Raw genomic sequence first — 26,425 nt, forward strand, 5'->3', positions numbered from 1 at the left:
GAATGGCTAATCAACCATTTAAATTTGCATAGGTAAATTCCACCTCTCTCAGCTGAAATTTTCTCATCTGTAAATTGGCATTAATAATTCCTTCCCTATATGCCTTAAAATGATGTTTGAGAATCAAAATAAGATAATGGATTTTCCAGTGTTTTCTGTAACTGTAAATTGCAATATACTTGAAAGGGATTGTTCTTATTATTACAAAGAAAAGAGTTTTTTATTTTCTTCTTCACTTTCACTTTCCTTTTCTTTCCCTCCTTCTTCTTCCATTTCCTTCCTCCCTGTTTATCCCTTTCATCATTCTCATTGTCTCTCCTTCCCATTTTCCAGGGCCAGTGATCCGGGCTGAGGTGGGTGACACCATACAGGTGGTCTTCTACAACCGTGCCTCCCAGCCATTCAGCATGCAGCCCCATGGGGTCTTTTATGAGAAAGACTATGAAGGCACTGTGTACAATGATGGTGAGCCAACAGGGTTTCTAGTAAATGTGGGCTCTAGGTGGTACCATGTGTCTCTAGAAAACAAATAAATGGGAGATGGGGAGGATTAAGTAGGCAGAATTAGTTGTCATATGTGGATGTTGTTGAATGAATGAATAATATAATAGTAAAACAGAGCTAGGCTTCAATAATAAGAGAAAATTTCTTTTAAATATATTTAAATATATCCTAATTTTAAAAATAAGTTTATTATAGAACTCTGAAAAGCAGACAATTACAAAGTAAATAAGCATCATTTATAGATTGTCATATAAATTTTGATATACCTTTAAATATTTTTATGTGCTTATACAAGTCTATATACAGAGATATGTGATCATATTGTTTGTACAGTTTTGCATCCTACTATTCTCAGTTACCATTGTATTGTGTTTGTTTTTCTATGCCATTATAATGCTACAAACATTTTAATGACTATAAAACACTTTATCTCAAGGATTTGTCATAATTTATTTACTTTTTCCTCTATTGCTTGGACGTGTAGGTTTTTTCAGTATTTTTGAATATTGTAAGTCAGGTTGCAATGAATGAATGCACATATCCTAGCTTGCATTTTGGATTACTGTATCAGGAGAGAATCTTAGAAGTGAGAGTATTGTGTAATTATTTTTTTACTTTATCTGAGAATATTAATGCATGCTAATACTAGCCAAAATATAAAAGAAAAACTGAAAGCATAAAGAGCAAAGTTGCAGACAAATCTAGAATGAACATTCTATAAGGCAACTGGTCTAGTCTCTTCAAGAAGTCAATACCATCAATGAGGAGATTAGAGACATAACAAATGAAATGTGCAAATTTTGATTGATTCTGCTTGTAAATATAGCTTTAGGAGACATTTTGAAGATAATTGCAAAATTCTTGATACAGACTGGATATTAGATGTTATTAGGGAATTTTCTTAGGTGGAATAATGGCATTATAATGACATAGGAGATGTGTGCTAATATCATGATGTTTGTATTCTACTTCCAAGTGATTCAACAAAAGCAAACAAAAACTGTATGTATGTGTGTGTAGATGTATATACACATAGAGTAGATAAATAAAGATGGCAAAATGTTAGCAATAGACTCTAGGTGATAGGTTGATCATTGCACTATTTTTTAAAGTTTTCTGTATATTTGAAAATTTGAAAAGTAAGAAATAATGAATGAATAAGGAAAGATAGGTTAAAACCATCCTAAATTATAGCCCCTTGTTATAAGCTATACTAGAAATATCCTTCCATACGTTTCTTTGAACGTTTTTATAAACCTTTCTTCAGAATATATTTTTAAGTTGGGGAATTGCTATATCAGAGGATAAGTACATTACAATTTTTGGTACCTACACCCAAATTGCTCTCTGGAAAGATTTGCAATCCTATCAGTTTAGAGTTCCATTAGCAGTACCTGAGGAGGACTCCTTTTCTTACAACCTCATCAGCACTGGAGAAATCTTTTTAATCTTGTCAAAATGGCAGTCTTGTAGGCAAACGACAGCATCAACAAAACTCACTGTTGTTTTGATTTACGTTTGTTTGATTATTTCATGTTGAGCATTCAGTATTTATTGCATATATTATTCTACTTGTGCATATGAACCTTTTAAAGAAATAGCTTTGTCTACATTTTTGTGTACTTTTTTTTTCAAATTTTGTCTACATTTTTTTTCAAAAGTGTTATTCCCTTTTACATTTACACTCTTCATAGGTGAGTGAGTAGGGTAGGTGCCATCTAAACCACTTCTCACCATCATGCATTATTACAATTTGTAAAATCTTTGCTAAATTAATTTGTAAAAAAGTTATGTAGCTATTTTCAATTGTACTTCTTTGATTACTGATGGCATGAAAATTTGAAAAAGGTCTGTGCATTGCTTGACCATGTCTTGTGTCCATTTTAGAAATTACAGCCTTTGTGTTTTTTATATATATGTATATATATACATACATACATAACATATACACACCCACATGTACATAATACATATTAAAAGAAAAAAATATTAAATAATCAGAGCTGTTCAAAGATGACATGGACTATAATGGCAGGTAGTGAGTCCCCCATCACTGGAGAGTTTTAAGCAAAAGTAGGGATGTAAGAGCAAATTAATGTATGTTTTCAAGTGAGAGATGTTCCAAATAAGTCTTAAAGTCCCTTTTTAGTCCCAGGGTCCTATGATTTTGGAAAACTGAAACATAGGGAAGATTAAATTGCTGCATTTCATATAGCAAGTAGTGGCAGAATGAGAAAATAAACTCATCTCTTGACTCTTTGACCAGAGTTCTCCTCAATATTCAATATTCCATGTTGCTGCTACTGCTGCTCCAAAATGCCTTTGTAGTTCATAATCTTTATTTCACTGTTTGGAGCTGATGATTCTCATTCTAGTCAATCTAAGTAATGAGTCCCTTATTTTCCCTACAGGCTCATCTTACCCTGGCTTGGTTGCCAAGCCCTTTGAGAAAGTAACATACCGCTGGACAGTCCCCCTTCATGCCGGTCCCACTGCTCAGGACCCTGCTTGTCTCACCTGGATGTACTTCTCTGCTGCAGATCCCATAAGAGACACAAATTCTGGCCTGGTGGGCCCACTGCTGGTGTGCAGGGCTGGTGCCTTGGGTGCAGATGGCAAGCAGGTATTGTCAAGGTTATGTGGCTGGAAAGCCTGCTGGGAGAAGGACGAAGCTGGGTTGCTGGATAGGAGTTAAGCATGGAACTGGGTTCTAAAGTTTAGGGAATAGAAGAGAAATAATCAAGCTGGTCCATCAGAAATTAATAGTTGGTGACCTCATGCTATCTTGCATGTTATTTTTTGTACTGACAAATATATATCTTCCTTAGCCTTGCAGATAATTCATGATATCCTTTCATCATCTTCTCCTTTCCTCCCTCCTTCCCTCCTTCCCTCCCTCTCCCTTTCCCTCTCCCTCACCTCGGTGGCCCCTAAACCTTGCTCCTGATCCATAAATCTGCTTTAACATTTGCTTGTCTTCTTTTGTATTCAGCTGTGTAACATGGGTGAGCTACTTAACTTCTCTTTGACTCCATTTCCTCATTTGTAAAAATGGGATAACGGTGGAAGAAGACACCTTAGATTTCTCTGAAGATTAATTAAAATAATACATATAACGTGCTTAGCACAGTGTCTGGCCATATTAAGCACTCAGTAAATGTTAGTGGTAACAATAATTACCACTGATATTACTCATCTTTTATTTTCTAGTTTCCCCCCAAAACCCTCCCCTGCTTTTATAGCCACCTCCCCTCATTCCTCTCCCCAGGTGATTACCAGCTCTCTTCTTCTACACTCTATACCTCTTATTTCTTATCCTATGCTCCTTCCCTGCCCACTTTCATACATTCTTCCCTGTCAGGCTTGTCCTTTTATTCTGACCTTCTTCTCTCATCTGCAATTTGAGGTTACCTAAGGGAAAACTGCTGCAGCTCTGGATAGGAGGTATGGGCTCAAAATGGGAAAAGGAAATGGGAAAGAATCTGGAATCCCTTGATCTGTAACGACACAGTCCACAACTGCTGAAACTATTGTCATTATTCCCTCTACTTTCTTCTATTGGGCCTGCAGAAAGGGGTGGATAAAGAATTCTTTCTTCTCTTCACTGTGTTGGATGAGAACAAGAGCTGGTACAGTAATGCCAATCAAGCAGCTGCTATGTTGGATTTCCGACTGCTTTCAGAGGATATTGAGGGCTTCCAAGACTCCAATCGGATGCATGGTATGGGGAGTACTTTTGCCCTGGGCTAAATTGAGGGTCCCAAGTAAAATCTAACTTTAACCGTAATCACAACCAATCCTGAAAACACTTATTTTATTGGTCATCTCTGTCCAAGAGGCGAGCTAGATTGAGAGATTCAACCAAACACAACAGATCTTATACTTAGTACCTTTGGGTGCTGTGTCCTGTATTACACAGTATGGGGGAAACTGGAAGAAAGTACTGCAAAATGAGGGTTGTGCACAAGAAATCTACAAGAGATTGTGAAGAATAAGCCAGATGATACCTTTCCAATCTTATCTCCCCTCTTCCTTATATTTTAGTACCTTGGCCCCCCACCCCATACTCCAGCCAACTGGGGCTATTTTTCTTTGTGAACATGCTGATTTCATGCTTTTGCAGTGCTGTTCCCTTCAATTGAAATGCTCCATCTCTTGGTTCCCATTACTAGTTAGTTTCATCATTTGGAAAAAGTAAAACCATCTCATGAGCAAAGTTCATTCCAGTTAGAATTTACTGAGCGCCTAATTGGTACTAGGTAATGTGCTAGGTGCTCAGGCAGTCACATAGATATAGAAAAAAAATGTTATGCTTCCTGTTATGTCAATCCAGTGCAGGAAATAGATTTGTAAGTAAATCACCAGAAAGTATATCAGTTACAATCCATAGCAACTGATACTGCAGAATTTTGTGGGATAAAAATTTCATGGATCAAAGAGAGAGTAATAACTGCTTTACAGAGGATATCTGAACAAAGATACGATGGGTAAGTGGTAGGATGCCATAGAAAGAGACCATAAGGGAAGTTTATTCCAGAAAGAGGAAACTATGTGAAAAGTCAACAGGTATTATAAAAGCACCTACAATGTTTAAAGCTTTGGTAATGCAGAGAAAAATAGAGCTCACAGGACAATGGTGTGTGTGTGTGTGTGTGTGTGTGTGTGTGTGTGTGTGTGTGTGTATGGAAGAGGATGAGAGGACAGACTACAGGTAGGGGTACCAGAGAGGAGGCTATTTTAGGAGTTCAGGCCAGGGAGGATGAGGGCCAGAACCAGGGCAGTAGCAGTGAAGATGAAGAGGAGGAAACAGGTTGAGAGCTGAAGATGGAATTTTCAGATCCCCAACACGTTATGAGGGGGTGGAAAATGAGATCAATATGGAAAAGGAACAATCAGAGTGGTTGTAAATGGACCAGAAAGTATGTTGCCACAGAAATCAAGGAAGGAGAGTTTCAAGAAATAGGGAATAGGAGAGATTGGTGTGTGTGTGTGTGTGTGTGTGTGTGTGTGTGTGTGTGTGTGTCTGTTTGTTGTAGTGGAGAGTAGTTCAGTGTTGTCAGGATGTGGATCATGGTGGAGGTGAGGGCAGAAAGGACAGTTGAGTGCTCATCCCAAAGACAGAGATATTCATGAGTAGAGTTAAAGTGGCGTAGAGAGCAAGGCAGAGGAGTTGAGGATGACTCAGCAGTTTCAAGTTGTGTGAAACCATAGTCCATAGCTGATGCCATGCTCCTGGGCAGTGCTGGAGTAGTCTGGTCTCATCTCCCCACCTTGTCTTGTGTTTTTGTTTTCCAGCCATTAATGGGTTTCTGTTCTCTAACCTGCCCAGGCTGGACATGTGCAAGGGTGACACAGTGGCCTGGCACCTGCTCGGCCTGGGCACAGAGACTGATGTGCATGGAGTCATGTTCCAGGGCAACACTGTGCAGCTTCAGGGCATGAGGAAGGGTGCAGCCATGCTCTTTCCTCATACCTTTGTCATGGCCATCATGCAGCCTGACAACCTTGGTAAGTGCCTTAGCGGCTGGCCCTAGAGGCTTGTTGGGTATAGGGCCAGGAATGGGGTCGGGAAGAGGGAGGGATGGTGAAGAGAAAAGAATAGGCATGTTGAGGATTGTAGGAAGTTTTAAAAAAACGCTTGTCTTTTTCTTCTTCAATGTGCTCTCCATGTTCTGGTTACTTGGATTCCCTACTCAGCTGCAGGCAGAATAGAGTTAGTAGAAGGTGGAGGAAGCTCTCTCCTGGAACAACAGAAGGGAAGTTGGGATGTTGCTCAGCTTTAGTGAAGTTCTTATATGGCAGGGAGTGGACTTGACCACACAGAGATTTTATAGGTACAGTACTTTTATTGGGAGGAAGGTCAATAAAATGCACTTATAAGTGCTATCAAATTGATATTCTGTGAGGCTTTCTACAGACTCTCTCATTTCTGATCTCTCCCTCTCTCTTTCTCTTTCTCCCCATGATGCGCCCCACCCCCTGCCCCCTGCCACCCCGTGTGTGTGTGTTTGTGTGTGTGTGTGGTGACGTAACAATTTCAGCCTGGAAATCAGAACACAGGAGCCCTAGTTCAGACTCTTTCATTAACTTGCTGCGTAACTTTGGTCTAGTTACTTCCCTTCTCTCTAGCTAGATTTCTTCCTTCCTTGATTCTTCCCTTTCTGCCTTCCTTCCTTCTGTCCTTTTGTCCTCCCTCCATCTCTCCTTCCCTCTATATCCTTTTTCTTCCTTTTATGAAGATATTTGACTATAATGTTTCTTCAGATTCTATGTATTTCTAGCATTTCATAATGGAGCAGTTATCTTTTCTTTAGTCCCTATGGTGTATTTTTTTTCCAGCCATTAGATGGCAATAGTGTTTGTAAGAACAACCTGTCAGCTCCATGCAGTTCCTATTAAACTTTTGTTTTACTCCTGTAAATTCCATTCATATTTGGGGGGAAAAACATCCTTGAACAAGTGTCTTCAACACTTTAATAATATTAACCTAGTCCTGAGTTTGACAAACACTTGACATAAAGCTGGTCTTCTCAGAAATAGAAAGGACAATTTGGAGGCTATTGCAGTTTTCTCTGTGAGAGAAGCTTGTGGCTTGGACTAGGGAAGTGGCAGTGGAAATGACTAGGGAAGTGGCAGTGGAAACGAAAAAATAATTTTGAAGGAACTGCTGATAGGATTTACTGATGCAATAGATAAGGGTGGTAAGGGAAATAGAAGAAGTAGATGTGGAAAGAAATGGGTAGACCCTTTCTTTCAAGGTGTTTATAAACTAGTAAAAGGGATCATTTTAAAAGAGAGGGGCACTTAGCCCTTTAACATGTGGTTTAGATATAAAGTGCATTAGAGGTGGAGAGGTGAAGAATGTAGAACTCTATTTGGGCCAAAATAGTCAGGGAGAGCTTTCTGGAAAAGAAACATGAATTGAGTCTTGGATAATGAGTGGACTCTCATAGACACTTGGGGGTGGGGTGGGCAGGTAAGTTCCAGAAAGTGGGTAACAAAATGAATGAAGATTTCAAGGTAGGAATGAATGAGATGTGTGAGAGAAACAGAGTTCCATGTAGTTGGAGTGCTAGTTGAGTTTGAGACAATGTGTGGGAAGTGGAACTGGATTGGTAGTTTGGTGCCAACTCATAGAAGGCTTTGAAAGCTAGGAAGAAGAGTTTGTAGTGATGGGATAACCACTGAGCAGCAGATTAAGGAAACAATGAGAGTAATGTTCTAAGAAATTTAGCTTCTTTTGATTGACATTGAGTTTGAGTATCCTTGAGGTAGAAATTTGGAGCTTAAGATCTGGTCCAGGCAACTCCACAACACAGACATTTAAGACTGTTACCTGCGCATTCCATTGTAAAAAACGAGTGAAGGACCTTCTAAAGCTGTCTTAGGTAAGCATCCCTCTGCAATCAAGACATTCTCTTTCTTTTTAGCTAACTATTGAAGTCTACTTTATTTCTTTGGTACTTGATAGGAGACAACTCATCAATGTTTTTCTTGGAATAAGAATTATTACAGCTATATTTACTTACTTATAGCATCACTTAACTGAACATTTAATATGTTCTGTACTAAGCACTGTTCACAAATTATTGTGTTTAATTGTAAAACAACCAAATAAAGTAAAATAATCCTCATTTTACTGATGAGGGAACTGAAAAACACAGAGATTTAGCAATTGCCACAAGGTTTTATGTGTGCATATATATATATACACACACACACATAATATATTATATATATATATATGATTTATATATAATAAATGAAAGATAGGGTTACCAACCATGGCAGTTTGCCTAGTACTGAGGGGTTTCTAGGAATATAGGACTTACAGTGCTAAAACTAGAAACACCCTGGAAGAAGTTGGTTATTCTAGTGGCAGAGTTTAGTTTTAATAAACCCAGTGTATGTAGCTTTGGAGCTGGAGCTCTTAACCTTTGAGCTCATTACTCTCAATAAACTTTAAATACTCTTTTATCTATGTGTAGTTAAGGCAAGAGCCTTATCTGAGACTCTCTGAAACTAACTATTTTCTGCAGTATGCCTAGGGAAAGGCAGGAAATCCCCAGGCACCACCCAGGGGTGTTCTGAGTCAGATTTTTCTCTCTGATCCTCCCTCAGGGACATTTGAGATTTATTGCCAGGCAGGCAGCCATCGAGAAGCAGGGATGAGGGCAATCTATAATGTCTCCCACTGTCCTGGCCACCAAGCCACCCCTCGCCAACGCTACCAAGCTGCAAGAATCTACTATATCATGGCAGAAGAAGTAGAGTGGGACTATTGTCCTGACCGGAGCTGGGAACGGGAATGGCACAACCAGTCTGAGAAGGACAGGTAAGGCTTCAGAAATGGAGAGATTACACTTTTAGAAAAGCATTTTGCAAATGAGAATATTGAAATTCTGAGATGAGGAGACTCTTTTCTCAGGTCTCCTAATATGATACCAACAGATTTGGGAGGTGAGGCTATAATGCAGCTCTTACGAATACTAGCTCACTGCTGCTTCTATATTGATATAGGGAAGGAATAAAGCTTGCCCACACCTTCACCCTCTTAATCTTTGTCTCTCTTCTTTCAGTTAGCTGGAAGTATTTACCCTGGGACTTAAATTTTACAGGATTTACTCAAGGGATTGAATGTCTCAAGCTCAGCTGTCCCTTGACAAAATGGCATTGCATTTATTAAGGTACAGACTAAGCTATGTAGCAGAAAATGTCTAAAACAGTGATTTAAATATGATAGAATTTTATTTCTTATTCACATAATAATACAAATATGAGCAATTCAGGGCTGGCAGGTAAACTCTATCATCCTCAGCACTTGCTTTCCTTTCTGGGGCCAAGATGTCTGTTCCAGTTGTAGCTGTTCCCAGCTATCATGAAGAAAGAAAGAAGTCCAGGGCAAGCAGCATTGACACAGCATGGAAGTTGTATATATCACTTTTTCTTATACTCTGTTGTTCTGAACTAATTATTACAGCCATCATTGGCTGCAAAGAGTCTGAAGGATGTAATCTCTAATTAGTCAGCCATGTGCTTAGCTAAAAGTTAGGTGATTCTATCACTAAAAAGGAAGGAGAGAACGGAAATGGAGATACAAATTAGCAGTCTCCACTACTTTGTTTTTGGTGCTGTCACTACACTTTAGCAATTTTTACTCTTTATGTTGTTTGTTGAAGGTTGAAATCTTCCTGCTAAACATCTAAAAATTTTACTTTATTTTTAATTCTTGATTTTTGATGTTCAGATAGACATACAATTATCAAAACAAAACTCCATGGAACTTACATTAAGTTTTCTATAAACAGAAGCAGATAACTGGGCTGGACATTTTTTTGAAGATTCCATCTATCACCTCTGTCTATATACATGCTAAAAGGAAAATATATTACTAATTGATACTGACTTTGAAAACACTAATTTAAGCCACAATTGAATTATCAGCAACTACTGAGAATAAAATTTGACTTTATGTAGAAATCAGTTATTTATTTAGTTCCTCTCATTTGTTTCTGATCAGAACCCAGTGAGATACATCTAACAAGATCTTATAATTTAAAAAAAAGAAAAAAGAAAAGAGATATTTACATCAGTTTTTTAAAAATATATTATTAGTTGCTAGCATTCAGGTAGGGCCCAAGTGAGAATAGTTTTTTTTAATAATTTGGACTTTTATTTTAGATTCAGGCAGTACATGTGCAGGTTTGTTACATGGGTATATTGTGTGATGCTAAGTTTTAGAATATGAATGATCTTGTCATCCAGGTAGAGAGCATAGTATCCAATAGTTAGTTTTTCAACCATTTTCCCCATCCCTCCTCCCCCTTTAGTAATCCCCAGTGTCTCTTGTTAAATCTTTCTTTTAATTAATTTCAACTTTTATTTTAGGTATGGGGGTACATGTGCAGGTTTGTTACATGGGTATATTATGTGATGCTGAGGTTTGGGGTACAGATCCCATCACATAGGTAGTAAGCATAGTACCCAATAGTTTTTCAACCCTTGCCCCCCACCCCAATTTCTATTGTTGCCATCTTTATGTCCATAAGTACCCAATGTATAGCTACCACTTATAAGTGAGAACTTTTTTGTTTTCTGTTCCTGCATTCATTTGCTGAGAAATTAATGGCGTCGAGGTACATCCATGTTGCTGAAAAGGACATAATTTCATTCTTCTTTAAGTCTGCATAGAATTCCATTGTTTATATGTACCACATTTTCTTTATCCAGTCCACCATTGATGGGCACCTAGGTTGATTCTATGTCTTTGCTATTGTGAATAGTGCTGTGATGAACATATGAATGCATGTGTCTTTTTGGTAGAATGATCTATTTTTCTTGATTTTTTTTTTTGAGTTAGAGTCTCACTCTGTCACCCAGGCTGGAGTGCAGTGGTGTGATCTTGGCTCACTGCAACCACCACCTCCTGGGTTCAAGCAATTCTCCTGCCTCAGCCTCCCAAGTAGCTGGGACTACAGGTGCACGCCACCACACCCATTTATTGCCCATTTTTAATGGGGTGATTTGTTTTTTGCTTGCTGAATTGTTTCAGTTTTTGGAAATTTTAAAAAGTGTCTTCCCCTCTCTGAGCCTGGGTATACTCATCTTGAAAATGATGCAGTATAAGATGAAAGAACAGGACTAGAAAACGAGGGAGGGAAGGAGCAGCAGACTTGAATCTAAATCCTGGCTCACTTTCTGACTAACAATGTCACTTGTAGAATAAGTCCTGTCATCTCTGTGCAACTGATTGCACCTCTGGCACCTACCTACCCCATAGGCCTATTAGAAATATCAAATGATAAATCTGTTTGTAAACTAGACAGAATCCTATAAGGAGAAAATCTGTAAGATTTCATTCCCCCCCTATGTCTCACCATCCTTTGCCCTCTGGTTGCAGCAGTAGTTAATACTTTCCTGCCACCTTGTACCTTGCCTTTTGTAAAACTAATTTCATCGAGACATCATTAGGGCTGGAGCTAAAGCCTATGGCTTCTGATTCTTAGCCCAGTGCTCTTATAGTATGAATTATGTACCAAATTTCTATCTGGATAATGGCAAACAAGGAAACCTGCTATCCTTTTTTTTTTTTTTTTTTTTTGACAAAGCCTCACTCTGTTGCCCAGGCTGGAGTGCAGTGGCATGATCTTGGCTCACAGCAACCTCTGCCTCCCAGGTTCAAGTGATTCTTGTGCCTCAGCCACCCAAGTAGCTGGGATTACAGGCACAAGCCACTATACCCAGCTGATTATTTTTTTTTAGTTTTTAGTAGAGATGGGGTTTTGCCATGTTGGGCAGGCTGGTCTCAAACTCCTGAGCTTAAGCAATCTACCGGCCTTAGCATCCCAAAGTGCTGAGATTACAGGCATGAGCCACTGTGTATGGCATACCTGCCATCTTTAACTGTGGTTATGCAGCCAATGTGGTGAGAAGTCTGACATTAGAAGAAATAGGGGCCAGGTGTGTTGGCTCACACCTGTAATCCCAGCACTTTGGGAGGCCAAGGTGGGTGAATCATCTGAGGTCAGGAGTTCAAAACCAGCCTGACCAACATGGAGAAACCCCGTCTCTACTAAAAAATACAAAAATTAGCCGGGTGTGGTGGCACATGCCTGTAATCCCAGCTACTCTGGAGGCTGAGCAGGATGATCGCTTGAACCCGGAAGGTGGAGGTTGTGGTGAGCCGAGATCATGCCATTGCACTCCAGCCTGGGCAACGAGAGTGAAACTCCATCTAAAAAAATAATAATAATAAATAAATTTTAAAAAAAGAAAAGAAATTAGGTCCCCCCTTTTTTTTTCTGTCTGTGACATGAAGCTGGTTCTGACTTAGCTTCCCCATATGTATTCAAATGAAAATGAGGGGTTGATGGCCAGGTGCTGATAGTACACTTTGGATTCCTCTAGTTATGGTTACATTTTCCTGAGCAACAAGGATGGGCTCCTGGGTTCCAGATACAAGAAAGCTGTATTCAGGGAATACACTGATGGTACATTCAGGATCCCTCGGCCAAGGACTGGACCAGAAGAACACTTGGGAATCTTGGGTAAGGAAATTCCACTTCCCTCCTAGTGTTTAGCAGCCTGAACTGCACCTAGGGAAGCTATGTTATACCAGGATGGCCTCACTATTCCCCATTCTCAATGTTTTCATATGATATACTGGAATTATGGAATATTTTATGAAGCAACCATAGCAATAAACAGTGAAGGGGGAGGAAGGAAATCATGAATTCTGCTGCAACATGAACCAGGTTTTACTGGGTTTTCTATATCTTCAAGGTATGAATCTCTGAGGATGGTAAGTTGTAATAAATGCTAGGGGCAGGATAACTTATGAACATCAAAAAGTGAAAAAACTATATATATACACAAGGAATCAGTTTTTTCATTGTACCCCTGTTTAATTATTGCTTTAGGTATTTTCCCCCTTATTCTAGTTATAGTACAGAAGGGACCCACTGACTCCTGAAGAGATCCTCTCATTTCTATATTGTCTGCCAAACTTATCACTCCTTATCATCAATGATTCTACAGCACCTTGATTCTCTAGACCCTTGGGCTGTTATAGATAGAGGGTAGGGGTGGGAAAAGTGGAGGTAATTGGAAGTATAATCTTGTCATTGAAGTACCTTCATCCTGTAGGTAGTAGTAACAGTTTAAGGACTTCTGAATCTAAAAATGGAGCCAGCCATGCTTTCCAGGTCTTAGAAGGATGTTTTCTCAGGGTAAACCCCTAATTCTATGAAGTGCTCATGTATATTCCTTTCTTTAATGCTCCCTGTGCTCCTGCATTAATGAAACTTTATTTATTTAATTATTTTTGTTTACATTAGGTCCACTTATCAAAGGAGAAGTTGGTGATATCCTGACTGTGGTATTCAAGAATAATGCCAGCCGCCCCTACTCTGTGCATGCTCATGGAGTGCTAGAATCTACTACCGGCTGGCCACTGGCTGCTGAGCCTGGTGAGTGGGGACACTTAGTGAAAGAACAAAGGACATGCATCACCTCTGCTTCAGGCTTCTGGATTTTTCCTTAAAAAATTAATGTGCTTCAGACTGGAGTGGTAGCTCATTCCTGTAATCCCAGCATTTTGAGAGGCTGAGGCGGGTGGATCACTTGAGGTTAGGAGTTCAAGACTAGCCTGGCCAACATGGTGAACCCTCATCTCTACCAAAAACACAAAAATTAGCTGGGTGCAGTGGTGCGCACCTCCAGTCCGAGCTACTCGGGAGGTTTAGGCAGGAGAATATCTTGAACCCAGGAGGTAGAGACTGCAGTGAGCCAAGATCATGCCACTGCACTCCAGCTTGGGCGACAAGTAAGACTCCATCTCAAATATATACATATATATATGAGCTTAGAGACCTGAAATAGGTATATAGCCAAAACTAAGCCACAGCCTGAGTTTTTCTCTATCAAATACTCGTTTTCTCAGTCCCCGAATAGGCTATGGCTTAGACTTGGCTAATATTCCTGTTTCAGATCTCTAAGAAAATACCCTTGGATACAGTATGAGCTCCTAATCTTGACTAGAGAGTGATGTGACCTAGACCACAAGCTGATCATTCAGCCCTTAGCCCAGTAGATAAAGTTCTTGTACCCTTCCTGCAGACTAAATTCTAACCCCAGTCACATACTAAGCTCCTAATACTAAATGTGGAATGATCATAATCTTGTCAACATTCTCTTTTATTAATTCATTCATTGAATAAACACTTACTGGAGGCCTACTGGGTGATAGGAACAACTGTAGAATCTATCGATGCAGTAGTGAACACTTGCTCCTGTCTTGAAGAATCTTGAGCTATTATGATAGAAACAGGTAAACTGGTAACTATAATCCAGTGTGTTAAGTGTTAATAGGAGTTTTTACAGTGTGATAGGCATGTGAAGAAAAGGGTATTTAATCTGATGTTTGGATAGTCAGTAATGGTTTTCCAGATTAGGTGATATCTCAGCTGAGACCTAAATCAGTAGTTTTCAAACCTTAGCATGTATCAGGATCACTTAGAGGCTTGCTAAAACACAGATTGCTGGAATCAACTTTGAAAGTCTCTGATTCAGCAGGTGTGTGATGGAGCTCAGGAATTTGCTCATTCAAACAAGTTCTCATGCTGCTAGTTCAGAAACTACACTTTGGAAACAGCTGACCTAAAGGATGAAAAAAGGGACATATGGGTGAAGGTAAAGTGCAGTGTGGAAGAAAAGCAGGGAAAAGGAAGTTCCAGATTTAAAGAATGCAGTGTACAAAGGCCAAGAGATTGAAGTTGGTGTAAAGGAAAAGGAATAGATTCTAAAAATATCAATGAGGTAAAATAAGCAAGATATGGCAATTAATTGGATTTTGAAGGTGAGAAAGATAAGTATTATTGAATGATATCGGTGTTTTTGGAGAAAGATTCTTAAATAATACCCAGTTTTTGATTTGGACAACCAGGGAAATAGTGATGCCATTCATCAAAATAGGGAACATAAGAGAAAGGTGACTTGAGATGGAGTGGGAGGATTGGAGTATTGGATGATGATGAGTTCCCTTTTGAATTTGTTGAATTTGGTATATTTGTAAGATGATCAAATATAGATATCTAGACATAAAGATAGACATACAGATCTGGAGCCCAGGAGGAAAGCATGCTCTGAAGGAATAGATGTGGGAGGCATCAACATCTAGGTAGTGGTTAAAAGCATGAGAGTGAACACAGTTACCCCAGAAGAGTATATTGAATGAGAAAGTAAAAATACTAAGATGAGACCCCGAGGAAGGCCAGTTTTTAAGGGAGGTACCGATTGAAATGTGAGCCTGAGAAAAAGTTAGCAAAATAGGAGGAAAACCAAAATGAGATTACAGATGTTAAGAAAGGTCATGTCAAGGATGAAGTAGTCAACAGCTTCAGCTACTTCAAAGAGTTCAAATAAAATAAGAGCGGAAAATTTTCCATTGCTTATAGCAATAGGGAAATGGCTGATGATTTTGATAAGTTGGGGAAAGAAGCTATATTACAACGTATTAAACAGTAATTGGGAGATAAGAGATTGAAAACAATGAGTATGGCTTAATTTTAAGACTTAGGCAGAACAATTTTAGGTAATGAGAAGGTCAGGGGTGTGCCCAAAGGCTAAAGTAAAGTGGAGGCAAAGGACACTACAGTTGAGGAGATCTAGGGACTAATAGGCTAGAGTGTTGGATAAATCATCCACATGTACCTTGAAGTCACTCAGAAAAATGGTGGGGATTGGGGTGGAAAAGAGGATGGTGATCCAAGTACTAAAATAATCAATAAATGACCATTAAGAGAGAAGGGATACATTGGAAGTTGGGAAACCAGTTAGAAGGTTGTAGTGATCTACAAGTGATGATAATGGCTTAAACAAAGGTGATAGAAAATGAGAATGGAGACAACTAGATAAATTTGAGAGATGTTAAGGCAGAATAAATAGGACATTTTGATTGAATGGGTGTTGAGAAGATTAGGGAGATGGTGGAATCAAAGTTCATAACCAAGTTTTTGGATTAAGCACCCGGATGTTGGTACCACTCACAAAGAAAATAAATGCAGGAAGCAGGGGTCAGTTTTTTGTTTGTTTGTTTAGAGTGGGGAGATATTGACTTTATTTTTGAAAATCTTAATATGAAGTACCATAAAACATCCAGGTGGAAATGAGAGAGCTGTACGGATAGAAGATTATCATCAGTTTGAGATATGGATCTGTAACTTGGAAGAGACACCTGGGATAGCATAGAGATTTAACAGTCATAAGTAATTACAATGGATGATAGGTGAAATCACGATATGCATGTAACCACCCAGTGAGATAGTGTATAAAGTGACAATGACATCAGCTGAGAATGAAACTTTGGAACATACTATTATTTAAGAGGAGGTAATCTATCTTAAATAATGTATAGGTTTAAAGTAGTTCTCACTGAAATCACAGTTTGATATTTTGTTTTATTTGTACAAATGTAAGGAATATATGAGAAATTTTGTTACATGTATATTACGTATAGTGATCAAGTCAGAATATGTACAGTGTCCATCATCCGAGTATAATATATTTTTGTTAAGTAATCTTAATCTGCTATCAAACATTGAATTCATTCAATTTTACTGTATATTTGTACCCTTTAAATCAGTTTTCTTCATCTTTCCCTTTCTTTCACACTCACCACCCTTCCCAGTCTCTGTTATCTATCTTTCCACTCTTTACTTCCATATGATCAAATTTTTTAGCTCCTACATATAAGTGAGAAAATGCAATATTTGTCTTTTTGTGTCTGGTTTATTTTACTTAAGATAATGACCTCCATTTCTATCCATGTTGCTTCAGATTATATGATTTCATTCTTTTTTATGGCTGAATAGTATTCCATTGTGTATATATACCACATTTTCTTTATCCATTCATCCCTTGATGAACACAGGTTGATTTCATATCTTTATTATTGTGAATAGTGCTACAAAAAATACATAAGTGCAGGTATTCCATTGATATATTGGTTTCTTTTTATTTGGGTAAATACCTAGTGGTGACATTGCTGGATTGAATAGTAATTTTTTAGTTTTTTTAGAAATTTTCATACCATGTTTTATAGTGGCTCCACTAGTTTACATTTCCACCAATAGTGTGTAAGAGTTCCCTTTTCTCTGCATCCTTGCCAGCATCTGTTATTATTATTATTTTTTGTCTTTTTAGTAATAGCCATTCTAACTAGGGTAATATGATCTGTCATTGTGGTTTTAATGTGCATTTCCCTGATAATTAGTAATGTTGAGCATTTTTTCATATACCTGTTGGCCATTTGTATGTCTTATTTTGAGAAATGTCTATTCATGTCCTTTACCTACTTTTTAATGTGTTTTTTTTTCCTGTTAACTTGCTTGAGTTTCTTGGTATTCTAGTATTAGTCTTCTGGCAAATGAGTATTTTGTAATTGTTTTTTGTCATTCAACAGGTTGTCTTTTCACTGTGTTGATTATTTCCTTTGCTGTGCAATAGCTATTTAGCTAAATATAGTCCCATTTGCCTATTTTTGGTTTTATTAACTGTACTTTTGAGGTCATAAATTCTTTGCCTCAACCAATGTTCAGGAGAGTTTCCCTCCAGTTTTCTTCTAGTATTTTTATAGCTTCACATCTTACATTTTCGTCTTTAATCCATCTTGAGATAATTTCATATATGGTGAGAGATAGAGGTCCAGTTTTATTCTTCTGCATGTGGCTATGCAGTTTTCTCAGCACTATTTATTAAAGAGGATGTTCTTTCTCCAATGTAAGTTTTTGTCAGTTTTGTCAAAGATCAGTTGACTGTAAATATGTGGCAATATTTTTGGATTTTCTATTCTGTTTCATTGGTCTATGTGTCTATTTTTATACTGTGCTGTTTTGATTACCATAGCCTTTTAATATATTTTGAAGTCAGGTAATATAATGCCTCCAGTGGTTTATTTATTTATTTTTTGTTTATGGCTCAGGACTGCTTTGGCTATTTGGGCTCTTTTTTGGTGTCATATAAATTTTCAAATTTTTAAAAAGTTTTGTGAAGAATGACATTGATATTTTGAGAGGAATTGCATTGAATCTGCAGATTGCTTTGGACAATATGGTCATTTTAATGATATTAATTCTTTTGATTTTTTTCATTTGTTTTTATCCTCTTCAATTTCTTTCATCAGTGTTTGTAGTTTTTATTGTAGAGATCTTTCACCTCTTTGGTTAAAATTTTTACTATGTATTTTTATTATTCTTGGGTATTTTATTATTTTGTATAATTACAACTGGATATATTTTTGTACTGCAATGAAATTCTTGTATGCAAAGTTCATTTGGAAAAATAAAGAATACCTGGGCAAGAAGAGCCAAAACATAAAAAAAAGAATACTAATGAAATCACACTAGCATAACCCAATAGTATAGCATATTATAAAGATGAAGGTACAATAATTAAAGTGACATGATACTGTAAATAAAAATCAGTAGGACAAAACAAACATTCCTGAAGCAGACCCAAGTTTCTGCCTTTGTCAATAGCAATGGGAATACAGGTAATACTAGTCTATTACTAACTGCACACATCTGCCTTCTAGAACTCCATCAGCTTCAGACAAGAAAGATGTTAATTTGATTAGTCAGAACCTAAAATGTTTGCTGGAAACTCTTACCAGTGGGCAGGATTACAGTTTCTTTTATCTCAGCACTCCCTATTGCACTGCCCCCTTCCATGTGGTAAGTTGACCTATGCCTGCAACTGGGTAAACTGGATATGTGAATTAGTACAGGGTCTGTGCTGTAGATCTAGCTATCTTAATTTAATGAAATTTGAGAGTCATCAGCATGTAGATGATATTTAAAGTCATAATATGGATGAGATCACTCAAGGAGTGAGTTATACAGTAAATAGTGACCAAGGTGGCTGGATTAGTTCAGGTAAGAGATGATGGCAGCTTGGACCAGCCTGATAAAGTGGAAAGGGTGAGAAGTTTTCTAATTCTGGATGTATTTTGATGGTTAAGACAATTAGCTGGTGAATTGGGGTTTCTAGATATTGTCTTTTTTATTTTCGGTAGTTGCTATATTTTAGTCATTAATCCCTTCTAGGTTTCAAACATGGCAGATATCTTTTCCCGATTTGTCATTCACTTGTTAACTTTGTGATATCATTTGTTGAACAGAAATCCTTGATGTGATGTGATCAAATCAATGGAATTTTGACCTCATAGTTTGTGCTTTTGAAATTTTGTTTATCAAGTCCTTCCCAACCCTTGGTCACAAAGACGTTCTGCTGCATTATCTTCTCTTAACTTTATAAGTTTCTTTTTTCATGTTCAAATCTGTAATCAGACAAGAGTTTGCATTTTTATATGCTATTAGCTATAGATCCATTTTTAATTTTTCTTTATATACAAAGAAAATTTTCTTAATACCATCTTCTAAACCATTCAACTTCCCCCCTTTGAGTTGCTTTGCCACCATTATTTCATGTTTAGTTTCTGTAAATACATTAATCAGTCTCCAATCTATTCTGTTATATTTGTCTATTCAGTTCTTGCAACAATATCATATTATTTTTATTATTGTGGGTTTGAAATTTGTCTTAATATTTGAAGAACAAACCTCTTTTATTCAGGATTTACTTAGGTGTATGTTATTTTTCCATATAGATTTTAGAGTAAGTTTCAAGTTTCTCAAATACAGCTGAAATTTTGATTGACATTGCATTAAATTTATAGATTAATTTGGAGATAATTTACATCTTTATATTATTTGTTGGATTTCCATTTATTCAGATGGTCTTCTATGACTATAGTTTTGTAAAAATGTTGTCATAAAAGTTGTACATATGCTTGGTTAAGCTAATCCATTAATGCTTCTTAGTTTTTCTTACTTTTAAATTATATTTCTAATAGATTATTTGTAATGTAGAGAAATGCTAGTCATTTGTGTAAGTTGAACCTGTATCTAGTAGTCCTCTTGAATTCTCTTATTAGTTTTACTAGTTTTTTGATTCCAGAAATATTGAGAGTTTTATTCTTCTATCTCTTATTCCTTTCCATTTCCATATATGTTTGCCAGGATCACCAATACTAGTGATGGTAGTGGTCATCTTCAACTTTCTCCCAATCTCTAGAGAATGCATGTAAAGTTTCTCTCTGTTTGCTGTGATTTCTTTTTGGAAATTTATTTAAATTTCCAAATGAACAAAAATTTATTTAAAATTTTAATCAACATAACTGACCTAAAACCTTCAGTAGAAGAATAATTTTAAAACCATTTTTGGGGTGGAGGAGAAAATGGTGGATAGGAAGACTAACTTGCAGCTCCCACTGGGATGGACAGAGCAACATGTGGAGATCCATATCACGAACCTTTGCTTCAGGAACTACTGCAGAAACATACCACTGAGAGAATCCACAGACCCTTTGAAGGAGGTGCATTGCTGCTGCAAGCTTCATGGGACAGCCAAGGGACAGTGAGTTGTCTTGCTTTCTCAGTTGGGAGGCTTGTAGCCTGGGGAAAGTTCTCAGCCCTGCTCACCAACTACCTGGAAATAAACTCAGTGCTGTTGGGGAGGCACGGTGCAATTGAGGCCAGCCTTTTTGGCTGTGGGCTGTCATCTTTCTTTCATTTCCGTGGTGACCTGTGTGATGCAGCAGAGGCAGCCATAATCCCCCTAGGAACATAACTCCATTGGCCTGGGAACCACACTTGCATCCCCCAAAGCAGCCACAGCAAGCCCTGCCCAAGGAGAATCTGAGTTCAGGCACACCTAATTCTGCACTCCTAGTAGCCAAAGACAACGAACACAATATCTTAGAGGCTCTATGACCCTGCGTACAACCTGACAAAACTGTACACTTATCCAAAGGTGACCCTATGAGAAGCATGTATCCTCCCTACACATCTGCAGCTGATGTGTTCTTGAAAGCACCACCTCCTGATTGGAGGCCAAACAACACAAAACCAATGCACTTAATAAAAATACAACCAAGGACCCTTACATAGTCTACTTCACTCCCCTGCTACCTCCACTGGAGCAGGTGCTGATATCCATGGCTGAGAGACATGAAGATGGATTATATCACAAGATTCTTTGCAGACACTCCCCATTGCCAGTCTGGAGCCCAGTAGCTCTGCTGGGTGGCTGGATCCAGAAGAGAAATAATAATCACTGCAGTTCACCTCTCAGGATGTGGTGCTCTCCCCTTTCTGTAGGGGAAAGGGGAGATCACCACATCCAGGGAGCACCCTGTGGGACAAAATAATTTGAACAGCAGCCACTGAGTCCCAGATCTTCCCTCTAACATAGTCTACCCAAATAAGAAGGAACCAGAACACCAATTCTGGTAATATGACAAAACAAATTATTTAACAATCCCCAAAGATCAAACTACCTTACCAGCAATGGATCCAAATCAAGATAAAAATCTCTGAATTGCCAGAAGAAAAAATCAGAAGGTAGACTATTAAGCTAATCAAGGAGACACCAGAGAAAGGTGAATACCAACTTAAAGAAATTAAAAACATGATACAGGATATAAATGAAAAAATATCCAGTGAAATAGACAGCATAAGGACATAGTTATGGTATGACAAAATGCACTGAAAAGTCACAGCAATAGAATTGAAGAAGTAGAATAGCTTCAGAGTTCAAAGACAAGGCTTTTAAATTAACTCAATCCAACAAAGACAGAGAAAAAATAATTTTAAAAAAGGCCTCCAAGAAGTTTGGGATTATGTTAAATGACCAAACCTAAGAATAATTGGTGTTCGGGAGGAAGAAGAGAAATCTAAAAGTTTGGAACACATATTTGAGGGAATAATAAAGGAACATTTCCCTGGCCTTGCTAGAGATCTAGACGTCCCAAAACAGGAAGCTCAAATAACACTTGGGAAATTCCTCTCAAACAGATTGTTGCCTAGGTACATAGCTATCAGGTTATCTAAAGTCAAAACTAAGGAAAGAATTGTGAGAGTTGGGAGGCAAAAGTACCAGGTAACCTATAAAGGAAAACCTATCAGATTAACAGAAGATTTCTGAGCAGAAACCCTACAAACTAGAAGGGTTTAGTTCCTATCATCAGCCTCCTCAAACTAAGTGATTATTAGCCAAGAATTTTTTAACCAGCAAAACTAAGCTTCATAAATGAAGGAAAGATACAATGTTTTTCAGACAAAGAAATGCTGAAAAGAATTTGCCACTACCAAGTCAACACTACAAGAACTGCTAAAAGGAACTCTAAAACTTGAAACCAATCCTCAAACTACACCAAAATAGAACCTCCTTAAAGCATAAACCTCACAGGACCTATAAAACAGCAACAATTAAAAAAGCCAAGGTATTCAGGCAACAAACAGCACAATGAATAGAACAATACCTTACATCTCCCTACTAACATTTAATGTAAATGGCCTAAATGCTCCATTTAAAAGATACAGAATAGCAGAATAGATAAGAATTCACCAACCAAGTATCTACTGTCTTCAGGAGACTCGCCTGATACATAAGGACTCACATAAACTTTAGGTAAAAGGGTGGAAAAAGATATTCCATGCAAAGGGACACAAAAAGTGAGTAGGAGTAGCTGTTCTTATATCAGATGAAACAAACTTTAAAGCAACAGCAGTTAAAAAAGGCAAAGAGGAACAGACATTATATAATAATAAAAGGACTAATCCAACAGGAAAATATAACAATCTTAAATATATATGCACCTAAAACTGGAGCTCCCAAATTCATAAAACAGGACCTAAGAAATGAGGTAGACAGCAACACAATAATAGAATAGTCCACTGACAGCACTAGATAGGTCATCAAGACAGAAAGTCAACAAAGAAACAATGGACTTAAACTATACCTAGAACAAATGGACTTAACAGATATTTACAGAACATTTTACCAACAACTGCAGAATATGCATTCTATTCATCAGCACATAGAATGTTCTCCAAGATAGACTATATGATAGACAAAGTCCAAGATAGACAAAACAAGTCTCAACAAATTTAAGAAAACTGAAATTATATAAAGTACTCTCTCTGACCACAGTGGAATAAAATGGGAAATCAACTCCAAAAGGAACCCTCAGAACCACTCAAATACCTATATATTAAATAACCTGCTCTTGAATGATCATTGGATCAACAATGACATCAAGATAGAACTTAAAAAACCGTTTGACATGAGTGATAATAGTGACACAATCTATCGAAACCTTTGGGATACAACAATAGTGGTGCAAATGTAGCAGGACAAGCTACAGACAAAACTCTTTAGACACTGAGTTAAAGAAGGAAGGGCTTTATTTGGCTGGGAGCTTCAGCAAGACTCATGTCTCCAACAACCAAGCTCCCTGAGTGAGGAATTCCTGTCCCTTTTAAGGGCTCACAACTTTAAGGGGGTCCGCGTGACAGGGTCATGATTGATTGAGCAAGCAGGGGGTACGTGACTGGGGGTGCATGCACCAGTAATTAGAATGGAACAGAACAGGACAGGGATATTTACAGTGCTTTTCTATACAATGTCTGTAATCTATAGATAACATAACCGATTAGGTCAGGGGTCGATCTTTAACTACCAGGCCTAGGGTGTGGTACTTCTTCTTTCTTTGGAGGCAGAAATTGGGCATAAGACAATATGAGGAGTGGTCTCCTCCCTTATTCCCCCACTTTGGGAATCTCACTCAATAGTGGGAGTTCTCACTTTCATTCTCACTACCTATGTTTTCTTGCAAGACAGATCGATAGTGATTCATATAGTACACTTGTGCTGAAGTATTTTGGTGAACTAAGGTAGTGATGAAGCTTTTTATCATTTGAAGAAGTATAGGTAGCAAGGGAGCAGTAAGCAGGTTTCTATTACTATTATAACTATTATTATAAGAGTTTTAAATCTTTTTAGCACTGGGAACCACTTTCCAAACATGGCCCCAGGATCAAATCCATGCCACACTTGCACGGGCACATATGCCAGTTTTGTCATATTTCTAACTATGTCTTCAACTACTTGCCTTTGATCATCTATGTGTAGACAGCAATTAGTAAGGTTAAATTTTCTACAGACCCCTCCTTCAGCTGCTAGCAAGTAGTTGAGAGCCAGTCTATTTTGATAGATAGCATTTCTCATCTGAGTTTCTTGCCAGGCCAGAATAGTCAAGGCTCTGCTGGTCTTATTAGTGATTATTTCTAAGACAGCTTGTAACCGTATGATTCAGTTGAGCATGGAAATTGGGGTCAGGTATCCCCACAAGCTGTCTTGTGCTTAAGTACCAGGACCATAATATTGTATGATTCTCTCAGGGGGCCATTTATCATCTTTTTAATTTTCTATAGCTATGCTTCTCTTTTTGTGGGAAGCACAGACAGGGAAGCCCAGGAGTTCACCTGTCTTTATAGGCAGTAGGAAGAAAGATGGTTTAATAGTGCCAATAACACAACTACCTGCCCACTGGTCGGGTATTTTGGTGTAAGCTCTATGCCCACACATCCAGTATAATCCAGTGGGGGCTGTCCAGTCCCAGTGGGACTCTGGGTGGGTTCACACAGTTTGCAACTTTGAGAATTTACTAAATGGATTTTTTTTAGTGTGGTTTGAACTCCACTAGGTGGCTGTCTTTGTAGTATTATTATACAGTTTTTGCCCAAGGCAGCTGAGTCTTCCCACAGGAAAGGTGAAGTCCTTCCCGACTCTTGCTATACAGTATTGTCTAATGATTGACGCTTTTAGGACCCAGAAGTTATCAGGGTGGTTCTTTTGAGCCAGGAATTCATTAGGAGCTGGGTCTGTAGGTACTAATTATTGGGCTTCCTATGGCCGTTGATCTCCCATTACAGTTCCTCTACATACATAACATGAAGTGACATTGAGAGACTGGGCTACATGCTCAGCTAATTGCAAAAACAAATTTCTTGTTTTTCCTGGAATTTCTGGTACTGGCACATTCAGTTTATCATAGAAGGTTTGAAATACTGGCTCAGGAGAGCGTTTATAAACTTCTCCTCAAACCACGATATTTACTCAAGGATCCAGTCCAGCCCCATTGATTCCTAGGTCTACACACTCCCCTTTTTTCCAGCAAGGATCAAGGGGGTTGGTTATTACTAGCTTTAAGGGGTTACACTGACCACTGGTACAGGAAGGGCCACTTTTCCTTTTCTGAAGGTGGACAGCATCCTTTTTATTTTTTATCCAAGTAGCCTAAATGACACAAGACCAGTATCCACATTCATTTCCACACAGTCCTAACTCATGACAAATGTACTTATTTTCTGCCATGTAGCCTCTTTCCTAATTAAAAGAACTACATCTTATTCTTAACTTATTACTATTAATAACACCACAGGCATCAAACTTCAAGGTGACTTGTTTGGGCACCCCTTTTTCTCTTGTTTCAGCTAACACTTTACTCATATCATGTATGAGCCCCCACCATTCCTCAGACCTTAATCTTACTTCAAAAACTGTAGTCATGGGAGGCTCAGATGGGACATAACACACATCAGGTTGGTCATTTCCTGGGCTGCATACCTTGCATAGGATAGCATGATACAAACAAGTTTTTATTTAAATTCCCAGTACACTTATAATAATCATAAAATAATAGGACTGTAGCAAAATTTTGTCCTAACTCAGTAACTTGATGTGTACACTGGGAACAGTCCTCATTCTGAGGAAGGTCAGTTAAAGTCCTTACTGTACAAGTCTAAATTTTAAGGAAAATGAGTCCTGTGATGAGTTTTCTCATGCTTCGGCTGTGCGTGGACCAGTCAGCTTCCGGGTATGACTGGAACAGGGCTTGTCGTCTTCTTCAGAGTCACTTTGCAGGGGTTGGCGCAGCTGCTCCTGTCCACGTACCACTCACAGTCTACTGATGTTCAAGGATGGTTTCGGAGGTTGGGCCTGCTAACATAAACTGAGTCCAACACCTCTACACAGTTATGCTTGACTGGGCTCTCTGATACCAGGAGCAAGGTGGCGGGGTTTAGGGTGTTGCAAACTTCAATGGTTATGCAGAGATTTTCACATAGCAAGCTTTGGTACTTGGTTAGTCTAGCATTTGTTAACCAATGATGTCATTTGGTAGTCATTAAAGTTACCACAGCATGAGGGGCCTTTATATTCAGATTTTGCCCAAGGGTTAGTTTATCTGCTTGTTGTGCTAACAGGGCCATTGCTGCCAGGGCCCTTAGACATGAGGGCCAGACTTTGGAAACCCTGCCTAGTTGTTTTGAAAGATAGGCCACTGCCCTTGGCCAAGGCCCCACAGTCTGAGTTAAAAGTCCAACTGCCATTTTTTCTCTTTCTGACACATAGGGTGTAAAGGGTTTTGTTGGGTCAAATAACCCCAGGGCTCAGGCTGACATGAGTTTTTCTTTTAACTCATGAAAAAGTCATTGCTGTTGGTTGTAATAGATGTAGT

General features: G+C 38.3%; 1 protein-coding gene across 4 annotated transcripts in view; it reads left to right on the forward strand.

Annotated features, from left to right (window-relative positions):
• The window catches only part of HEPH (hephaestin), a 105,342-nt gene that overhangs the window by 24,400 nt on the left and 54,517 nt on the right, over positions 1 to 26,425 (forward strand). For all 4 annotated transcript variants that reach the window (XM_054472995.1, XM_054472996.1, XM_054472997.1 and 1 more), the window contains exons 9-15: positions 334 to 465; positions 2,916 to 3,127; positions 4,075 to 4,225; positions 5,800 to 6,012; positions 8,626 to 8,839; positions 12,412 to 12,551; positions 13,341 to 13,472. In XM_054472995.1, coding sequence (XP_054328970.1) covers positions 334 to 465; positions 2,916 to 3,127; positions 4,075 to 4,225; positions 5,800 to 6,012; positions 8,626 to 8,839; positions 12,412 to 12,551; positions 13,341 to 13,472 — 1,194 coding nt within the window. The remainder of the gene's footprint in view (positions 1 to 333; positions 466 to 2,915; positions 3,128 to 4,074; positions 4,226 to 5,799; positions 6,013 to 8,625; positions 8,840 to 12,411; positions 12,552 to 13,340; positions 13,473 to 26,425) is intronic.

The sequence above is a fragment of the Pongo pygmaeus genome, chromosome X (assembly GCF_028885625.2).
Source record: "Pongo pygmaeus isolate AG05252 chromosome X, NHGRI_mPonPyg2-v2.0_pri, whole genome shotgun sequence".
Classification (NCBI taxonomy): domain Eukaryota; kingdom Metazoa; phylum Chordata; class Mammalia; order Primates; family Hominidae; genus Pongo; species Pongo pygmaeus.